The sequence below is a fragment of the Columba livia genome, chromosome 10 (genome assembly GCF_036013475.1).
Source record: "Columba livia isolate bColLiv1 breed racing homer chromosome 10, bColLiv1.pat.W.v2, whole genome shotgun sequence".
NCBI classification, from domain to species: Eukaryota; Metazoa; Chordata; class Aves; order Columbiformes; family Columbidae; genus Columba; species Columba livia.
The window spans coordinates 21249452-21270647 of NC_088611.1; the positions used below are offsets into that span (position 1 = coordinate 21249452).

A 21196-nucleotide genomic window follows, 5' to 3' on the forward strand; every position below is an offset into this window, starting at 1 on the left:
CTGTGCGCTTAACCAAGATGCTTTGTATTTAAGTTTATTCTTCTGATAAAAATGAAGAGCTAATATACAAACATGCAAAACCAGTTAACGTGATGCTGAGCAACATTTTCAACGTTACAGAACTATTTCCAAATTACAAATCCAAGGTCTATTCTAAAAACTCTCTTTAGCAACTTTTATTTTAGTAGTTACATAATACCTGACTTCTAAAAACTGATTTATTAAGCTTTAAACCAGTTTACAAGCACAAACAATAGATACGAAAAGGTGGTGGATATACTACTCTAGTTCACAAATTCAACAGAGTAAAATAATACTTAGTAACTTAGAGTATTCTGTGCACTCCCATTAGAGTGGATATTGTATTTGCACATTCTCGTCACAACTAAAAACATAACACCATACGTTCTACAATTTCTTATTAGGACATGCAATTACACAGAGAATTTCCCATAACACACCGGAAAGCCTCATGCAAATACTTCTGCATGTTGATGATCAAAGGATATTTAAATAAGCAGTCAAAAGTATACAACTGCTGGGGATGGAAGATCATTAAAGTTATGTCATGTGTAGCTGGCACTCAGCTATGGCAAATAAAGTCAGAAAATCCCAACTTGATAAGGACCCTCTTATTCTTGTTTAGAACTTGTTTATTCTTTCATAGTTGTCTTTATTTCCAAAAACAACAAGCAAACGAGATTTCTTTCTCATAATGCCTGTAAAAGAACCGTGCCCTCAGTTCTTTTCTTTGCGTGATCACAGGAAAAGAAATTGCTCTTATGCCGATTTAAACATAAATCCCTCAAACCCTCATTATACAGCAGTTTAGCTTTGGCAGACACATATTTATTCTTACTCTGATCGCAATCGAGCTTCCATCCCATCTGGAAGAAATAGTTTGATTGTGGAGACTATACATCCATGGGTAACTGAAAAGAAACAAACAGTAAGTCATCACGAGTTGTTACTATTTAACTGAAGTTCAATGCTTAATGTTATAGTAACCAAAGTGTTTTAAGAAACCCTGAGGCACAAACGGCTCCAAGTGCCCGGCTCTGCCCTCCCCAGCGCCGGAGATGGATCTTTATCGTTAGAAACGGGAGGAGGTTCTGCTGGGTACGGGTCCTGACGTAGCTCCAGGTCCAGCTCTTCTGCAGGATGCAAGTTTACCACGTTTCCGTACGTTTTGACCATAAAACGAGGAAAAAGGAACGCGCCTACACGAGGTGATGCAGGAGCACAAACCAAATAACAAGCCACCCGTTTGACGAGCACATCCAGGGATTTAAATGTAACACACCAATGTGTGTCGCTGGACACTCCAACATCTGGAATCGGCCAAGTGACCGTTATCGACAAACACAGGGATCACAAGGGGAACGCAGAGGAACCGCGAGCAGCGTCACTCAGACCCCACGGCCCCGTTCCCACCCGCAGCACAGGGCTGTGCGCCGCCCTAGGAAATCTGCTTCTCCAGGACGAAATTCAAGATCCTTTGACCTCAGTAAGGATCCTAAAGAATAAGAGAAGCAAATTCAGTATGTAATTGTTACATCGAGTTCAACCTCTCCTCACAATGTTTGCCAAAACATTACTGATACCATTTTCAATGACACTGCAAGCAGTCAAATTACATCTGGGTTTTTTTTGCCCTTGTATGATTTGGGAAGCCAAAATTCTTTCCAGTTACATGGAAAGATAAGACAGATGCTGTTCCCAGAAATACTGCCACAAACCAGATACAAATCAATATATAGTCATCTACCACTGTACCTAAAGCACCCACCAACATACAAATAGCTGCTCTACTTTCATGGTTATTAATATCAGCAAAACAGTTAATCTGGCTTTGGGAAAAAAGGACAATGTGTGTTTTAGGCCACCGGCAGCGCTCCAGGGAAACCAGACGGGTCTTCTAGGCGGCTGTCTCAATGCAATCTAAAAATACAGGAGAAATGATCCAGCTGAACAGAGCTGTTCTAACCTTTATTCAGTGCTAAAAGCTCATGCTTTGGAGAAGTATTATTTTGGCTACAGCACCCTGCTTTTTCAGGCTGGCCTGGTAAAGTATTACATTTACATGCCAGGCAAGACCAACCAGGACCTCATTGTCAAAACCAGGGGTATTGGGGTCTTTTTTGGCTTCAGACTTAGGTCCCCAGAATTCACAAATCTCTTCTTGTAAAAACACTGAAAAATGCATTAGCAATGTTAGCTGTAGCATGTAACACTCACACAGCTTTCATAATGAAGACTCTTTCCTTTAAGGCATAAACAGGGAATTAGTGATTTCAAGAAGAAAAGTGTCAGGGTAGCTGAAATTAAAGACCAACCACTTTACCTTTGGGTTATAGATCTGACATTATATAATCCTGAAGTTTTTCCATCAACACTCAGACTGCAAAAAAATAATCATCTAAAAGCTGCAGGAGCTTTATTTGTGTAAAAACTACGAGAGGATTTAGCAGAGGGTCTCAAACAGACAGTGACTGTGATGTATATTATAACCCAGCATTTCACTAGGGTTATAATAGAAAACATAATTTACAAAAAGGAAAATCCTGCACACTGTCCTTTAGCTAACAGTTCATTATAACTGGAAGATAAAAGAGAAAATCTAAGGGAAAGGTAAAGCAACATATAAAATGTTATTATAGGGATGACCAGACAGGATAGTACAAAATGTTTATATTCAAAGCTATATTATTCCTTTCGGGGAATTTAAAACAAAAGGCGGTAAAGCAGGCTCTGTTTGCGGAACGGGACCGAGCCGACCCTCCCCCCGGCCCCGCTGCCCCCGCTGCCCCGGCCGGCCCGTCACTCACCCGTGCCCGCGGGGTCGGAGCGGCCGGCCCGGCCCGAGCGCCGCCCGGAGCGCCGGAGCGCGGCTGCGGGGACACGGCGCCGCCGCCAGGGGGCGCCCCGCGCGGGCAGCCTAACGCTGGCCCCGCTCCTCACCCCGCAACACAAACCCGGCCAAAACACCCATTTCTGCCCGGTGAAACTGCAGCACGAATCTGCTGCGCCGTCCTGCTCCACGGGACTGCCACACGCTTCGACACACAGCCCCAAAAACCCACCCAGAGGCACCCTGAACCCTCAGGGGGGGCTCACGCTGGAAAGGAGCATAAACATGGGAAAAAAGAAATTATTTTGCCTAATTTTTTCACTTGCTTCACCAACAATTTGCAAACGATGCTTTTTTTTTTACTTTCACTTGTTAACGTGATGACAGCAGCCATGGCAACACTCAAAATCACATTAAGAAACTCCCTGTTGAGATGTCCATGTGTCTGTCCAGCAGCTCGCACTGGGTCTCCCCACCTGCACAGCGCCTTCAAACACCACATGAGAGGAAAAACATCTTAAAGAGTCCAAACTTGACTAGAAAAAAAGTGCATGAACTGTATTTGACCCAAATGATCTGGTATGATTTGACCCCGCTGCTCGTTCCCGGCGGGGCGCTCAGCACCAGTTAACTGCTGGAACGCTGCGGCCCCGACTGCGGGCGCTGAAAGGACACGAACCACACTGTGACACAGAGAAGAGTGCGGTGAGATGATTAATAGATAAGCACTGTACTAAGAAGAGGGAAACGAGCAGGGCTGTGCGCTCGTTAGTAACATAACAAGTGGACAAATAAGGAAGCGGGAGTGTTGGAAACGTTAAAGCAGGCCTGGGAATGACTTGAGCTCAGCAGCAGAACGCAGAGGGATCGGGGCTCATGTAAGATATCCTCATAAAAAAATCACATACCGAGTGCGCCACTATTTCAATGAACTAAACCAAGAACGTATTTGCAAGAAAATTACTTACTAAAACACAGCCCGAATAATAAAATATATGTATTCTAGCAATATGTACACAATTCAGAATTTACACCGGCAGGTAAACTCTGCCTGTTCTGTCATTACCTCCTAATTACACCCAGCAAAATGGTGAAACGCCTTGTGCGGGTAAGGCATTATGTAAATATCTGAACACAAAATGGTTTTAAAGGGAATCCCTAATTTACAAACTACTTTCACGTCTGTTTCACTACTACAGTAGGTTAACAGTAACATGTAAGATTACCGGCAGAACTGGTGAAGAAGCGTTTCTGTGCATTCCAGCTGCGTTCAGGGTGAGCGCCTGAGCTGGATGCTGCTGTTCCGTGCCCCAGCACGACGATACCATCCCCATCTGTGTGTGCTCTGCCCCACCAGCGAGCTCGACACGTCGGTGGGTAACGTGAGCCCGGCTCCTGTGTTCAAAGCCGAAAAGGCTGCACAGCCTCAGCACCCACCAAGAGAATCACCAACCAAACGCCAGGCCACCGAGATCACGTTTTGTAAAACTGACATAAAACCACTGGGAAGAACCGACCACCGGCAAGAATCTGCTTACGATGAACTTCCCACAAACTGCCACACGAACTAAATGCAAATAGTTGCTGATAAAAACAAGCCAACGCCAATTCTTCTTCCAACTAAATCTTAAGTTAAAAATTAGTTTAGGTCTAAATACAATGGCAAAATTTAGCTTATATTAGTGAGGACAGCATCTCATCAAACGAATAGTTTCAGCTTCATTAGATGCAATGTATTCCTTTGACTTACTCCATGTATACTGCTAGTACTCACAAATACTTGCAACCACTTTGTGTGAAATAACATTTTGTGGAACTCGCAGACAATTCCAACTGGACATCTGGGGGTTAAATCCTTGCAACATCATTTTTGAGAGGAGTGAAATAATGTGATGTGACCTTCACCACCATGAATCACAAATACCGGAGCTCCAGAAGCTCTCCAAGACAATACTGAACCGCCTCCATTGCTCAACGATGTTTTCTTTACAGACATACTCATTAACCTTCCTCCAATACTCCAGACTGTGAGAACTACAACCTACCAGGCTAAGGACAGAAAGAATTCAAGTAACAGATGAACAGGCTTCATATTTTTGTTTTGTTCACTTAATGCTGTTTAAAAATTCTACTGTTGTACTGTGGGTTGGTTTGTTGGGTTTTAGGGGATTCAGTTTGGGGAGGGGTGTGGGTTTGGTTTTTATAAGAACTTTACCACCGGTATTTCAACGTAACGTTGTTCTTATTTCATTTCATTCCTAATATACCCCTCTTTAAGAACAAGCTCTATGAAGGTCTTGTTCAGAAAAGCTGTAAAGTGGAAGAGCAGCGACGGCAGTTCCGCCGTTTTATTGCCAATCTGTGCATTACTGGATGAGGATCCTTCAGCACACAACCAGAACTTCGATGCTTACGGAAAATAAGAGACCCACGAGTTAACTTTAAAAAGTCTTGACAGTACTGACTACAATCTAATCACTAACTTACAGCCCAGTCTTCAGAAAGAGAAAGAAACTACTCCTGCAACGCTGCCCATAAATGCAAAAGAAAAGAGTCAGAGGCTGCATTTTATTAACACAGATGCATAGCTGTTATAATACAAGGTCTCGAGTGTGCATACTAGGAAGAGGATATCGATAAAACCAAATAAAAATCCCATAAACTCATTTTCCAGCTAGCAACGTTTCTCTATCCTCATTTGAAAGTACCTTCAGGAACGAAAACCAGCAGCTGTCACAGAAATAAAAAGCAGGTATCTAGGTTATCTAGGTATCTTGACAAGAATGGCTTTGGCTTGTTTCAAACTTACACCGAGTACTTTATCAAGAAATGCAGTTTCATACTTCTGCCACATTATTTGCTGAAGCTTTAGGGTTCATCAGCTCGAAAGAAAGGTAGTTACATAAATCCAAGTTACCAATCTCCGCCCCCAGCACTATGCACAGGGGCCCAGGCCGCGCTGTTACAACTGCTCTAAGCCAACCTAAGTGAGGCACAGCTCAGCCCCGCTGAGCTCCCGTTTCTGGACCTGCATTTCCCCTAAAGATTGCATTGTAATAAGCTGTTCTGAATAAATACACTTGGAAAAACAACACCAACAAACCCCAAACAAACCAGAGAATGATCCAGACCCTTACCTTTCCGCGTGTTCTCCGTCACGTCTACACCAAACTGGATGATGTCGCCTGACATAATTTCACATGGTGGGCTTTCCTCTGATCCTCTACTCAGTCTCTGACTATTAATAAAGGTACCATTACTACTTTTAGTGTCTTGAAGATAGAACTGTAAAAACAAACAAAAAAAATATAGTAAAATATCTGGAAAAAAACAAAATAAACATGATGGAACTTCAGCTTTCAGTACAATTTTATTTGCTGTAAAATATAGCTTGACAACCCAATGTACAAGAGGACAAATGTACGAACTCAAAACACCCTCTTAGGATGCGACACCTTCACATCATCAACAAATATTTGTATTTTATTTTTAGTTGAATTCTAGTACATACACTGTGCAAATAATTGCTACAAACTGTGCTTACCCCACTGCCGGCATGGAAAGGATCAGACATTGTTCCCAACGCCTTCTGCCACTGATACGTAAGAATTTGTGTTGGTCAACACACCAAGATTGTACCTGCTCACACATCTACAGTACCAGTGTTCTGTGACAGAAATACACCATAGGGAACAACAGCACGGAAGGCACAAGGAAAAGCCTTGGCAGAGGATAGAATAAAGGAGTTGTAATGCAAGATCATTTTGAAACTAAGGAAAACAAAAGTAGGACGTTTTTACCTCTCAGGGATACTAGTTCACACCATTAAGTTAATCTCAAGATTGCTGCATCGTCAAGTATCTTTGTAAATATCCATTTGTAGAGTTAATTAAACTTTAATAGCAACTTATTGAATGTGAAACTGCTTATGACACAAGACTTGCAGTCAGAACTGCCCCGAGAAGAGGTGAGAAGTGAGTCACCCGGCCAAGAGCTGACGAGCAGACGGCACCGAAAGAGGACAGACCGTCCCTGCGTGGCCAGGTGGAACTGCTGCCGTGCGTCTCCAACCGGCCTTGCGGGGTGAGGAGTCACCGCAGGGACCGACGGGACGGGGGTCCCTGCCCTCCTGCGCACACGCGGCCTCAGCGAGTCCCAACGCGATTGTGGCCTTCAGAGAAATTCATGTATTCCTGTGTTTCTCATTTAAAAACAACTGGTTTTGTTTTGTTTTTTTCAGGATTCCATGGTTTTATTTGCCTCTGTTGCACCCCTCAAAAACGTGATGTAAAGCTCAAACTAACAGTGCCAAGGGACAGGTGAGGTTACAATGGAGTAAGGGGCCAGCACTAGGGCTCTTCAGATGTCACATTGGAAAACAACACCCAGCACGTGGTAAGTCTCTCCTGAGCCCAGAGCCTACGTGGTCAGTAGATTGAAAGAGGTCTTCCTTCCCCTCTACTCCACCCTGGTGAGACCCCATCTGGAATATTGTGTCCAGTTGTGGCCCCTCAGTTCCAGAAGGACAGGGAACTGCTGGAGAGGGTCCAGCATAGGGCAACAAAGATGATTAAGGGAGTGGAGCATCTCCCGTGTGAAGAAAGGCTGAGGGAGCTGGGGCTCTTTAGTTTGGAGAAGAGGAGACTGAGGGGTGACCTTATTAATGTTTATAAATACATAAAGGATGAGTGCCACGAGGATGGAGCCAGGCTCTTCTCGGTGGCAAACAATGATAGGACAAGGGGTAATGGGATCAAGCTGGAACACAAGAGGTTCCACTTAAATTTGAGAAGAAACTTGTTCCTGGTGAGGGTGGCAGAGCCTGGCCCAGGCTGCCCAGGGGGTTGTGGAGTCTCCTTCTGTGCAGACATTCCAACCCGCCTGGACACCTTCCTGTGTAACCTCATCTGGGTGTTCCTGCTCCATGGGGGATTGCACTGCATGAGCTTTCCAGGTCCCTTCCAATCCCAACCATACTGTGATACGTGTCACCGTGTCCCGAGGAGGGGACTCCACACAGCAGCCAAGGCAATGTCGGTTCAGCAGGTCTATGCAATGAATGACTGCATGAAAAGCAGCACAGGAAAGATTTTATTTTCCCCCATACACGTGTCTTTGATCTTAAATTAAAGAAAATAATAATCAAAGAGTCATAAATACAAAGGTAAACATAAATTATGGACGGAACAGGAAATTATGTCTGCATTCACTGCATTAGCATCCAGACCTACCCTGCTCTAAATAACATATTATGAAATACTATATTTAAATATATAATGATATATAATAGCTTTTATAACAGTTATAAGTTTAAAAGCCAATCAAACTAATTAGCTTGTTAATCTCCTCATCTGACAACACTGAGCCCTCTCTCAGCTCAGTGCAGAGATGATTACTTCTTTACTTCCTGTTAGTTTTCAATTAGCGTCCTGCTCCATTTGAAAATCTTTCTGTTATGAAAAAGTGAGTCACAAGCAAAGAGAATCAAACATGCTCGCGCATATTTGCTTTTCCCCACCCTCTTCTTTGCTATGCGTAACAGCTGCCTTTTATCTCTCCCGTTTTTTGATGAATCAGTGTCCCTTGCAAACACACGTGTGCAGAATGTGCCGATGGGGCACAGCCGAGCCAGCCCAGAACCAGGAGTGTCAGAGGAACGAAGCGCAGCGGAGCCGCAGCGGCACGGAGCTCGCGAAACACCAGCGGCCTCACAATCCACACTGGAAAAACATCTGTAGACAAACGCAATTCAGTTTAACATTATTAAACTGATGTTCATTCAGCTGCGTGCTACTGAGTTTCATTATGTAAATTTTAGAAAAGTGATGCTCTTGGAGTCTTTACAAACAGGATTAAAATTTTCTTCTTCCTGCATCTAGTAAAGAAATTAATAATAGTAGTACCATGTCAATGAGGTGATGTTTAAGTAGAAAAGCACTGACTTCAACACTTGGCAAAAAGGATTCAGGAATCTTGTCTTTAAAGCAGCAACTGGTCAACAACCCAGCGCGCTGGTCCCTTTCACAGCGCAAATCCATATGTTATTTCCATGCAAGTTGTCACCGGTTCAAATGATCTTAAAGGTCAATCCCTCCATCACTTTTGTGTCATTACTAAAAGTTACCTTCAGAAAACAAAATCAAGTGCAAGCCTTGAAACAAACACGTATACAATAGCTAGTATTTATGGTGGTACGCTGGTATTTTGTATATGTAGCGTCCTTGGTGCGTTCTCCAGTTCCCAAAGCAGCAGCTGCATAACACGGAGCCTTCTGTGGAACCAGCAGCATTTGTTCTCCCCGTGTCCAGCACAAACACTCCTATAACCAGACCGCCCCAAGCACAAAACGCTCACCAGAGAACCCCAAGTGTGTTCCAAAGCGCTGCGCAAGGCAGTGAATCAGGAACGGCACCAGCCCCCCTCCCTTCGGCTGCCACCACGCACAGCCATCCTTGGCCATTCTAGGAGCACATCACTGCTGCTCATCTAACCCAGCGTGAACCTGCAGGTCAGGACAGTTACAGTGAGAATTACAAGGAGGAGAATTATGGGAGAACTGAGACAGCTACAAGATTCACTCCATGAAGAGGAGCAAATTCTACATCTAAGAACGTGGACACAGACCACAGCATCTAATTCAACACGTTCAGGCTTACTCCATGGCTGAATTAATAATAATAATAATAATAATAATAATAATAATAATAATAATAATAATAATAATAATAAGCACTAAAATGTAGGCCATTGCCTTTTACAGAAAGCCAATCCTTAATATATTTTATTAATTCAATATATTTTCACTGCCTACACAGCTCATGCTGAAAGCGAATGCCCATTTCAGGGCCTCCTCATTTACCATTCTTTTCCTCACCTCATTTCTTCTGTGAGAGAAACACACACAGCCCCCAGGTGCTCCAGGGCCCTGCCATACAGGCCTTGAGGCACTCGTTAACACCAGAAAGATTAGAATAATTTGCCAAATGCTGAACCACAGCCCCTAAGGGATGACAGCGTCATTTCTGCCCCGTGCTCCGCCCGGCCAGGGGGGCGGCGGCTGAGCCACCAAGCGCCGCAGTGACCGCGACAGTCTCCCCGCTCCGGCCGCACATTGCGTGACCAACCGCTGAACGGTTGATGCTGGCGTTAGAAATGCACCCGAGTACTAAAGCTCATACTAAAACTCAGCAAGTAAACAGGGGTCTAGAAATGGGAGTACTCGGCCTAGAGTGATATTTTGGTTTGGAATCGGACTGAGCAGCAGCACAACTCGTTCAGTTGGTTCACGCAGAGTGTTCTACCAGGTGAAGTACATTGACTTTGCACAATGTGAACTGTGCACAAAGATTCCAAAACAATACATACTGGGGTCAGACCCATACAACCAGCATTCATCACACTGCAGTCAGAAAGCTGCTTCTCCCATACAATTAAAGGATCATTTTCTTTTCCTTGAAGTGCTAACTCTGGGTATTTACCATTTTGGGAGCAGCACGTGTGCCAGCAGACTTCACTGTGCAAACCAGCTGAATTCCAGGTCGGTCCTTTGGCTGTAGGACAGTGAAGTTCATCTGCTAAATTATCTCCAGACCCAGCTGACTGAGTTCCTCATTCTGCTCTGCTTAGACACATCCTAAATTCCTTTCCTCTCCCTTGCCTGACTCCACCCACCTATCAAGGCCGTACAAGTATTTGTCTCCATAAGCAAATATAATTCACAGGGTGGGGTACATCAAGCAAAACTGTTTTTCTATTTAGTTTTATATTTCTGAAACACATGGATCTAATAGCTCTTTGCTTACTCAACTCCAGCTACTTCAATTTGGAAACAAAACCAATGCATGAACTTTACAGTTCCCAGCAAATCTCCTTTTTAAAACAGTTCTAGCTGAGGCAGGCACATGCTATGGGACTAAGAGTGACCAGCTGTGAAGAAAAGGATTTTCAAGGAGTGGTAGCTGACTACTCAGGGACCATAAGTATTGAAGGTGCTCAGAGCAAAGCACCACTTCCTAGTAGTTTTTCGTAACTTCTTTGGAAAATAATCAACTTACTCTTTGTGTTCAGTAAAGGAGAAAAAGTTAACCGTCTTTGATATAGCACTGGACAAAAATTATTCACCCTAAATTTTCAAATGGAAGTGTAACCCCAGTGTAAATGCAGCTATTCTGATGTAGAAGGTTAGAAGGCTGAGCTGGCCCAGGAACCGAGCGCCGTCCTCCCCGAGCCGCCCGCGCTCCAGGGGCAGGAATCGGCTCCTCCGCGGACCACGGCTGTTTACCCCTTGGAGCTTTGTTGACTGCACTGCCAGGACAACCCCGCGGCTGCTCATACCTGTTGTCAAGCAAAATAAACTGTGGCAGTAAAAGCAGTTTTGTGCCAGCATAAGCGAGCCTGGTTATAAACAGAGTTCAGCCTTTTCTGGATGTATTTGAAGTGCTGTAAAGTATTAATCCCTCTGCTGCTTGCCCTGACCTGACAGTTCGAGTGCTTTGAAGTTCACTACAGGCTTCGTTCAGCTTCACTTTCATCTGCGCTAAATCAGCGGGACTTGCCTCAAGAGGACACGGGGCTGTGGCAGGGACGGCAGGACCCACCTTGGGTGGGGGCACTGCCCAACAGCCAGAGGCACCAGCAGCTCAAACTGTGCACAAACACCCGCCTGCTACAACCGGAGCTGCTGGAGCGCGTTCCTGGGCAGCACAATGTCACCTTCCTCCACAAAACCCAGCAAACATTTCCAGGTGTGTTGTCCCTGCAAACACTGCAGCACGGACTTTTCTTTTGCCATGCGACACTGCAATGCTTATTTTAACTGGTGAGGTCTATGGATACACCTATCAGAATTTTAAATTATGGCCTATCAAAAGCATTCACAAAAAAGGACAAACATGACAGGATGCTTGCAGAGTTAACACCATCTCCCACCTGTTGTGCCCATTAGGCAAGAGCATTTACTTCCCAAACAACTACTGAAACCCCACAGTCACTAGTATTTGTAACTGAACTTACCGGTCTGAAGGCAAAAAGCTCAGGACCCTAGGTTACTATTAGTGAATAGCTCCACACTGTTCTTCAGAGGCTGCAGTTATCCACACAATCTACTTAACATTGGAAAAAATCAGATGTCAGACTTTTTGATTTGTATTAGGAAGTGGCCGTTATTAACAGAAAGGCTACTAGAAAGATTAAGCAATACTTTAAAATTATTCGGTTTTAGAACTAGCTATGTGGAGCAGTATTGTTACATTTTCTGCAGTAGTTCATGTTAAAGAGGTTGGCAGCTGATAGCTAAAAGTTTAAGTTTAGGACCTCAAACTCTATCACAATCTAAGTTCTCTAGTTTAAAATGAAAGCAAAGAACCATGCTGACAATTTAAAGCTTGTGCATACATAGAACAGAACGAGGATGAGGATTTCCAGCGCTCGCCTCCCAAAGTTCGCTGTGAACACACAGCAGTGTCCGCAGCTTTTTTTGTGTGTCACCGGCCGAGACCGAGGTCTCCAGCTCCACGTGGTCACGGATGAAAGAAACGAGGTGGCTGAACCCACCACTGATCTGGTCCCTGCTCCTCACCCCGCTCAGCGGCAGCACCGCTCCCCGTGGACCCGCAGTTCCGAGCACTGTCAAGTTGCTTAATTTGGTGGGTACGTAACAGTGACCTGGGCTAAAACCGGGCACACTTCAGCAGCTGGTTCCTAAGGCCCACACTCGCGCCTCCCACGGCAGCCGCTGATCTCTGTCGGTTGCTGTATGACAGAATATTAAGACTTTAAAGTACATTTCACAACCCAAATTTGGAGTTGTCTGTAATAGGAGATACCTGTCTGAGGCTGGAGCACAGTAAGAAAGCCACGATGACCAGCATCAGCTTTGCTTTTAGAAAATATAAGTAGAACTGCATTACAATTCCTGGAACCCCCAACATCCCAACAGTCAGTAAAGAACGGTACAAACATCACTAATCCACTTCTGGATTTCTTTTATTTACTTGAGCTCTAAAAGGAACTTTCCACACTCCAAACACCTAGAGCAAAAAACAACTTCTGGAAAAAATACAATAATAATGTAATAGATTGTACTGAAAACAGTGCATGTACTCTGATGGTGTTCTCATCCAAAAACTTGCACAAAAGATGCCCAAGTCCTGCCTTTCCATTATTTTAAATTCTATTTTAAAATGAATCAACCAATGTGAAACCAACCGCATGAACAGAAACATGGCGGGAAGGGACGGTTCCCCTCGCTCGCCCTCCCCGGCCGCGCTGGTGCCCTTCAGGTAACATCCCCACCTGTTTTCTAGGAACAGCAATTTGTAACCTGGCTGGACAGTTGTGAAGTTAACCCAACAATCCCCTTCTGGAATTGCAAAATGCAGCAAAACGCCCAGTCACAGCAGAACAAGTCCTGACCACGCTCTATTACACCTCATTCCTCACGGTTCTGTAACACGTATATTCACGCACAAGATCCGCACTGAGGGCCATGGCCTGGAGCAATCCAATATCCACTCCTCTTGCCGAACACAGGGGGTTTGTGGTAAGCAGGTGTGCAATAAAGTGGTTCAAAAGGTTAAAGTTACTCGCGGGCACCGATCCATCCACAGATTATTCAAATAAAGCAGAAACGCATTCACTGTCAAAAGGAGCAGGACAAGATACTCCCTAAAAACCTCAAGATAAAGTGTTTCACCACAAAACATGACAACGGCGTGCAAGAATAGATCTCGCTTCACATCAGCCTCATAGTTTTGATGCAAAAGGCTATTTTTAAAAAGGAGAGATCCAGAGAAGAGTTCTAATTTCCAAGTAATTTCATTTATGAAGAGCGGACTGACTTGCTATGGTGAGCCGTGTCACCGTGGTTACCGGTGGCTCCTCTCTGGAGCAGCTCTGGTGCCGAGCTGTTGTCCTGGTGGTTCACATCGTTCCTGCACACCCGCCTTTGCTGCAGACGCTGCACCGTGTCAAGGCAACGACAAACGTTCTATATTTATTCGCTTCACAGCTGAATCAAAGTCTGTCCCTTCACATATGCTGTGCTTTAAAACTTCCTTTTGTAAGTAAGTCGTAAGTAGATTAAGGACATTAACTGCCTCAGCAAAGGAGATGCCGCTCATTCCTGAATACAGGCAAAGCAGAAAAGTTGCCTACAAAATAACCCCCCAACTCGGTACTAATTATGTACAATTTTCTTAATGAAAGTTTAAAAAAAAGAATTTTCAGCCTGTAAGAAAATTTTCAAGTACAATTTAAATTCTTTCTGAAATTCTCATACTGAAGATCAGAGATTTTTAAGGTATGTTGCTGCTTTAAGTGCTAAGCTAAAATATATTGACAATAAAGTGCAATCAAGGGAAGGATTCCTGAGAAATTACTACTCACAGATGGCACCAAGTTGTACAAATTGACTCACTGGAATACAGAAGAAATGTAAAGAAAAGATTTTGTATTACTGCTGTCATAGATGACAATATCTTACACAACATATAGCGACTTTGAGACACTTTCCTGCTCCATGTCAAAAACGTGACCGGTGTCATGGCCTCATAAAACCATTAAAACGAGATAAACCCCAGGTCTGTGGAAGGATATCGTACTTGTTGCAAAGCTGTTGTGCCCCGTGTCGTTACACAAGACATTTCCACAGCTCCTATCGCTGTGATATCAGAGATTACTCTGTATAATTTCCATCAACTTCTACCACCGCAAACGTTTACCTGGGGGAAAGCACACGGACAAGGTGACTTTCTGAGGTTTCGCTTGATGTTTCGGCCTTCTCTACATTAACCAATTACGGAAATACAGCGCAACTTAATATGGCTTTAAAATAAAGAAACAAAACGCCTTAATAGGCCATTACCCAGGAATCCGGGCTTCTTCAGGATCATCACTTCAGAAAATAACTTCTAAGTGTAAAATATTGCTGCAACACTCACCAATCCCGGTGCCCTTACACGAATCCTTTCCTCCAAAACTGGACTGAAAGCCAAGTACTAGAGTTCACTGTAATAAATTTAATGCGTTTGGCAACAAGACATACTCAAACTTTGCCATTGCACAAGGAAAGCTTATCTTGCAGCGTACAAAGTCCTAAAGGCTGTATTTGTAGGACATGTGTATCCAGATAAAACAATTGTGAGCTCTGCAAAGAACAGGTTCCTGTCTATAATTTCTTTGCAAATGTATGTTCTTAAGGGTCTGCAATTTACTCTTTGCCTTCAAGCACCTGTACCAATATTCTGCACCCGGGAAAAGCGCTGAGACTATCCAGAGAACTAACATTTTTATTCTTAAATTTACAAGCAAGATGTGGCTAAAGTTGATAGTTACGTTCCCTGGCCAACTTTATAAAGCACAAGGAGAGAACAAACTGTGGTCTGGTCCCCAAGTACTGCAATGTACTGCAAGTACGACATTAAGCGGGAGATTTGTCACGTCTGAACGGAGCTTTGTCCCCGCTGAGACCAGAGGTGAGGCACAACTTCCTCCTGGTTTCACATTTCAAGAGCCTTATTAAACCTTATTAAAACCTCGCAGAACTAAAAACTAAACCCAAAGATCTACAGCACCTACTAAAATAAACATGGAATTGTTTTAGTGGGAAATAGGCGGAATTGACGGAAAAAGCAGAAGGCAAATATTTTAAAGAATATTTACAAACATTTCAAAAATATTTTTAAATCACTTTTTTTTCTTTTTAAAAAAGGAAATATTAAAATACTATCTGGATCTAGCATAGTAAATACTTACAACGAGAAAACTAACACAAACATTACCTATTGTTTCTGCTTCCTCAAAAACCTTGAATCAATGAGATAAGCGATTAGCAAAAAAATGAACTGAAATGGAAGTTTTCCTTAAGAAATCTGCATTCTTAAACTCGTATCAGCAAACAATCCCATTCTTCCACTGCCAGCAAACAGGGGTGAACCCCTAGAGCATCCTGCTGGCCGGCAGAGCTGACCTGCAGGGCTATGGGTTGTTGGGCAGCTCCGAGCCCAGCCGTCCCCGTTTGGCGCCGCGAGAGCTGCAAGAACCACCGTGCGACGCGGCTGTTTCTCCAAGGAGTGAATCATTCGAGCAAAGCTCCTCTGCTCCTCGCTCGTGTTCACTTTTTGAGTGCATAAAGAAGCGCTGAAACTATTTAATCCCCTGCTCATTCCTGCTCCTTGCACGCAAGGTGCCGTGTTTACCCGCGGTCATTAATTCCACTCTGCTGCTGGTTTATGACGGGGAAAACTCCCAGTCATCGCACATTCAGATAAAGAAAAAAAGCCCAGAGATGGCACAGACACCTCCAGATGCAATGGTGGTTTGGTGCTGTCACAAGAAATCGGTATAAATATTCTAAAAATATCCTGAGAAGTTCATGAGGTTCTCTCCCCCCCTTTAGCAAGGGCCATATTCCATCTGAAATGACTTGTCTCATGCAACTACGATATTATCTTTTCTAAAACATCTGCAGCCAGCCTAGTTAATTCATCTCTCCTTTCATGACACAAAGATTTCTTGCTTTCATGACACAAAGATTTCTTGCTTTCTGCCATATCTGCTCCTGAACTATTAATCAACAGACGGCAGGTGTCCCAAGGAAAAGAACGTTCACCGCATTTCTAAACTGCGGTTCAAACTTCCACACTGAGGATAAACTTAAAGTTATGGTGGTAGCGACTCAACGCAGCAATAAAGAGGCAGAAGTGCAAGTCCGAACTCAAAAGAACTGCCTCAGTACAAAAGACACGGTACTAATTGTAATCATGTCAAACTAGATGTTTTTGTAATAGGTCCAAACCACAAATACAACCAAAATACAGCGGAGTGAGAATTCACTGCACGCTTCCTCAGCCTGAAAACAAGGGGTCACCAGAGCAACATGCTCCTCCGTGGTTTTCTGAAGACTCTGCATCTAGGACCAGAACTCAAAGAGCAAAACAAACCAACCAAAAAAAAAAAACCCTAAATTCCATTTATTTTCCTTCTGTGTTTTGAACACATTCCGTACAGGGAGCAAACGCAACTAAGTGGAAACCAAGCGCTGTCGGTGAAGGGTGCGGCTCCGGCCAAAGATGGAAAATTCATTTTCCAGCACAGAGGAGCAATCTGACAATTGGGAGTGGAACACTTGCAGCGGAGGCACTGCCAAGCCGTACCTCCAACAACGCCAGAGCCAAAACGCTCTGGGAGGAGGCTGGGTTTACTTGCCACCCATTCCTAGGTCAAGAGTTCCAAAGCAAGCAGTAATCGAATGCTGGTATTCCCAAACAAAGGCAATTAATTTTTTCAAGCTTAAGGGTAGCAATACGTACAGCATGCGGTCACATACCGAGGCGGGTCGGCCAGCAATGTGAGACACTGCGTGAGCTGATTTTTTGATAGACGATCTTAGAGAATCTTAGTCAGCCGATTCTTTAGCCGCGTCCTCCTGGCTCCGGAACAAGGGGCAGGTGCTGCCGCCTCCTCCCCAGTTGGGAACAGCCGGACCGGGAACGGGCAGAGCGCAGATAAGACGTTCAAGGATCAGTAATTACTGATCCAAACACGGTGTGACTCACGATCCATCCCGCTCTCAGTCAAGGGCAAAAATCACATACACGGTACACCTTGAATTCACAGATTAAAGGGTTTGCTAACGTGGCAAAACGTGCCCGGGTAATTATTCTGGTGCAGCTTTCTACATAGCCAAAAGTATTTTGAGGTCTTTTATTTTCTAGCTATTTTCCATCATATCCACAAAGTCACTGGGGATGTTATACTGGTAACACTGTGCCCATGAACTTTATTCTTCAGACAAGAAAAAAAAAAGCAAACAACACACTGAATGCCTTTTAAAATCTCTTTGTCAATAAAAAAGTACTTAGAACAAGCGCTAAGTGCCCACGACCAACCTGCCAGGGGCAGAGGAATCGCAAAGTGCTGCTGCCAACCTCACACCTTCGCTGCTGTCAGACCTGCCAGGCTCGTCAGCCGCACTTCTCAGAAACACGTTACCAAGCCCTGCCGTGTTTTGGACTAAATGTGCCGTATTTCCAAGTACAAAAAGAGCCTTTTTCTAGCAGCAGCAGTTCCAGGTTTTCACTCCAACGTCCTCCCCTCAACAGCCACCGAGCCCCTGTCCACACAGATCCATCCAGGTGTTGAGGTCAGAGCCGCCTCCACCACCTGTGTGCAGGTTTCAGGTCACACTGTCCAGCTGACACAACGCCGTGTAATGTTGTTCTAACCAGGACAACACCCATTTGTAATGGTTAGAAATATATAGTGAAAGTTTTCACAGTTCACCTCCTAAAGCAGTGATTTTAAGTTGCTGATACTCAATACATTGAATCACTTAAGTCATTCTTTGTACTTCAGTATCATCATCAGAAAAGTTATTTCCATTTTCTCCCCCTCCCCCCCATTTTTTTTTCAAACAAAGCCATTAGTGTAAGCTTCATAGTTTATTGTTATTATTATTTGGAATTTATATATTAAAAAAAAAAAAAAAGGAGGGCGGGGATGAGAAGGAAAGAAAGAGGAAGATATGGTAGAAGTACAGATAGATTCAATCCTGAAAAACATATGCAAGTGTACAGAACAGTGACTGGTCCCTCTGAGCACCAAGACAGGGAACGTGCCTCACTCGGCGCAGAAAGCTGGACGTGGTTTGCCCGTGAATGAAGGGTCATCAAGGGATTTTTCCCCATTAACTCTGTTGCGATGCTTTGAAAAAAAGGGGCAGTCACAGAGCAAATACGAAGCAGAACAATCCTCCTGCCTACCAAGAACCACCAAAGAGCAAATTAACGTTGGTGGCCTGAAGGACTCAAAGACTTATTTTCTAAACCGTCCACTCCCAAAAGCTGAACCCAAAGCCTCCCCAGAAGGTTAAAGTGCCACTGGACCCTTCCACATGGTAACCATGGGCTACCAAGAATAATCTCATAAGACAGAAGGTAAATTACATAACAAATCCATCAAGTATTTTCCCCATAATAATAATTATGGGTGGCATTCCCTGTTGTCAAGTTATTATTATATTCTCTTCACCCAATCCTCGTGTTATTCAGCTGCCATTGCCCAGACAGGTGAACACATCGCTACTATATGATATACAACACACATCACTCGCGAGCAAACTGACACCCCGAGCGTGCAAATAACTTTCCTTTCTACAATTTAAACCTGAGTTACAACCACTAGAGGGCAACATAATTATACACACTCGCCCGGGCTTGGTAAAGCAAAGTAATTCAATTACAAAAGCACATCTCAGAAACTAAAGTTGAAGACTCTTCACATATGAAGGTGGTTTATTTTAATACTGAAATTTCCACAAATTATAGCATATATATTGTGGGTTGTCTACACTATCAATTCCAACTGCAGAGCCTCAAACACAAGCTACTTTTAAGCTACAACATCCATATTAACAATTCTTCTACTTCGCAGATTTTAAAATTAGGTTTCTCCACGTCAGTGTTCCTGCTACTGAAATTATGCAAGTCACTGAAATTCCACCCAGAATAAGCAAGGATGTGTAAAAATCAGAACGCTGTCAAAGCCTTTGCACATTAAATATAGAAACTGAACTTCCTAATCAATGGTAAAAAAGATCTCGTTAGAAATTGGCCATATGCTGCAAAAGAACTGCAATTAACATGCAATCTTCTTCCACGTCTAATCAGCAATTCAAAAATGTTGCTGTTCTGAGAACAGTCAGGCTTTCTCCTTACAAAGGCTGCGCTTTCTTAAAATGTATTCTTGACATTTAACATATTAAGTTCTGCTACAATTCATCATCTGAGCTCTTAGAAGAACAAAAGAGAAAGTCCAGAAAGTAAAGCAAACCAGGAGAATGAGTCATTTACTCAAAGAACAAAACATCTGGCAGTAGGATACGCACTGGTAACTCAAAGCAAAAACGCTTAAAGAATTATTTCCAAATCTGCAGCCCCTAAAGGACACAGAACAAGCTCTGGTGCCGTGTGTCAGATCAACCGTCCACGCTAACAACACCCAAATCTGTTCTGTACGTCACCGAAGCGGATGAACCCTCCAATCAAGCTCTCATAAAACTCAGACCACGCTCTCAGCACAAACACGGCCTTCCCACAAAAACACCTTCACTGTTAAGTGAGCAGCTTTGACATACCCAGACGTTTGTCATCCAAGCTTCAATTTAATATGGCTGTAGACAAGACCATACTTTGATTAAAGAAAAATCAGCGAGACTTCTATGCTACCTATAATTAGTCTAGTATTAGTATGAAGTTTTAATAAACTTTAATTAGGATGAGATGCCATCCATAGCTTGTTTCAAAGGAAAATAGGTCGGGCCACTGGGAACTGGCAGCGTTAAGAGCAACATGGTTAAATACAAATTCAAGAGAAACATGAGTGTGTCCCCGTTGCTGCTTCTAAACTTCTTTTGAAAAGAGTTTTGTTCTGCAGTCAAGCAGTACACTGAGGTCCCATGCGATACCAGGCATATCAAACGCTAGAGATTATTGTTGTTATAATAAAACAGCATATAAAATTTATATAGAGATCTATATACAGATCAATAACGGCTCTCCTGTTTGCATATGCATAGATCCACATGAATATCCACTGGAGCTACATAATGTAGCAGATGCAGGTAACAAGTCAGGGGTAAGACCATCTTCCAGCACCTTTTCACGTTGCTCCTGTCAGTCGGGAGGAATTTCAGGTATGTCCAGCATGGACTTCAAAAAGGAGGAGGCCAGTCCTTCTCCTCAACCCGGACATTCCCCATTCCTCTGCTGCCACCTGACAGGAGCTCCTTGGCTGAAGAATCGGCTGTATTTTAGATATTGTTACTTGAGAGACTCTGCGGCCGTTCCTGGAAAGTAATGTACACACAACCTCAGTCTTTCCGTATCTCTCGGCTTCACTGGATACAACTCTCCAGGACAGCCGCAGTATCTGCCACCTGAGTTCGCGGGCAGCGCCGGGAGTCTCCGCTTTCTCCTTTATATATTACAACTATCTTTTGTCCTGACAAGTTCCTCCTTTCGCAGCTCGTCTCTGCTTTGGAGCAGTAACGTGCACAGCACCCAGCTGTGCTGCTCCCCAAGCAGCCGCTTTCGGGGTCACTCCACAGCACATCTCCAGCTCCCACCCTGTTTATTTGCTCTGGAAAATAATGAAACTGGACACGTGGAGGAGTTGGGCGCAGGCTGGTTCCCTCCCTTCACACAACTGCAACATGCGCAAAGCACGTCGGCAAGGAGAAAAGCACAGGACAGCTGGCACTAAAGCTTCAACCTGCAACAGAAGGTGCCTTAAAAAACACAGGAGTGCTGCATTTCCGGACATAAACACAAATTCTTCATCAGTTCT

The 21196-nt window shown here is 43.8% G+C and overlaps 1 protein-coding gene across 33 annotated transcripts in view; it reads right to left on the bottom strand.

Moving 5' to 3' along the window:
* SLMAP (sarcolemma associated protein) overlaps positions 1-21196 on the bottom strand; it is an 82446-nt gene that overhangs the window by 46926 nt on the left and 14324 nt on the right. For 31 of the 33 annotated variants that reach the window (XM_065075749.1, XM_065075730.1, XM_065075729.1 and 28 more), the window contains 2 exons: positions 5989-6136; positions 860-932 (listed from right to left, as the gene is read on the bottom strand). In XM_065075749.1, coding sequence (XP_064931821.1) covers positions 860-932; positions 5989-6136 — 221 coding nt within the window. Of the gene's footprint in view, positions 1-859; positions 933-5988; positions 6137-9205; positions 9349-17177; positions 17318-21196 lie in introns of those variants that run through there. The other 2 variants (XM_065075759.1, XM_065075762.1) reach the window with 2 other exon arrangements.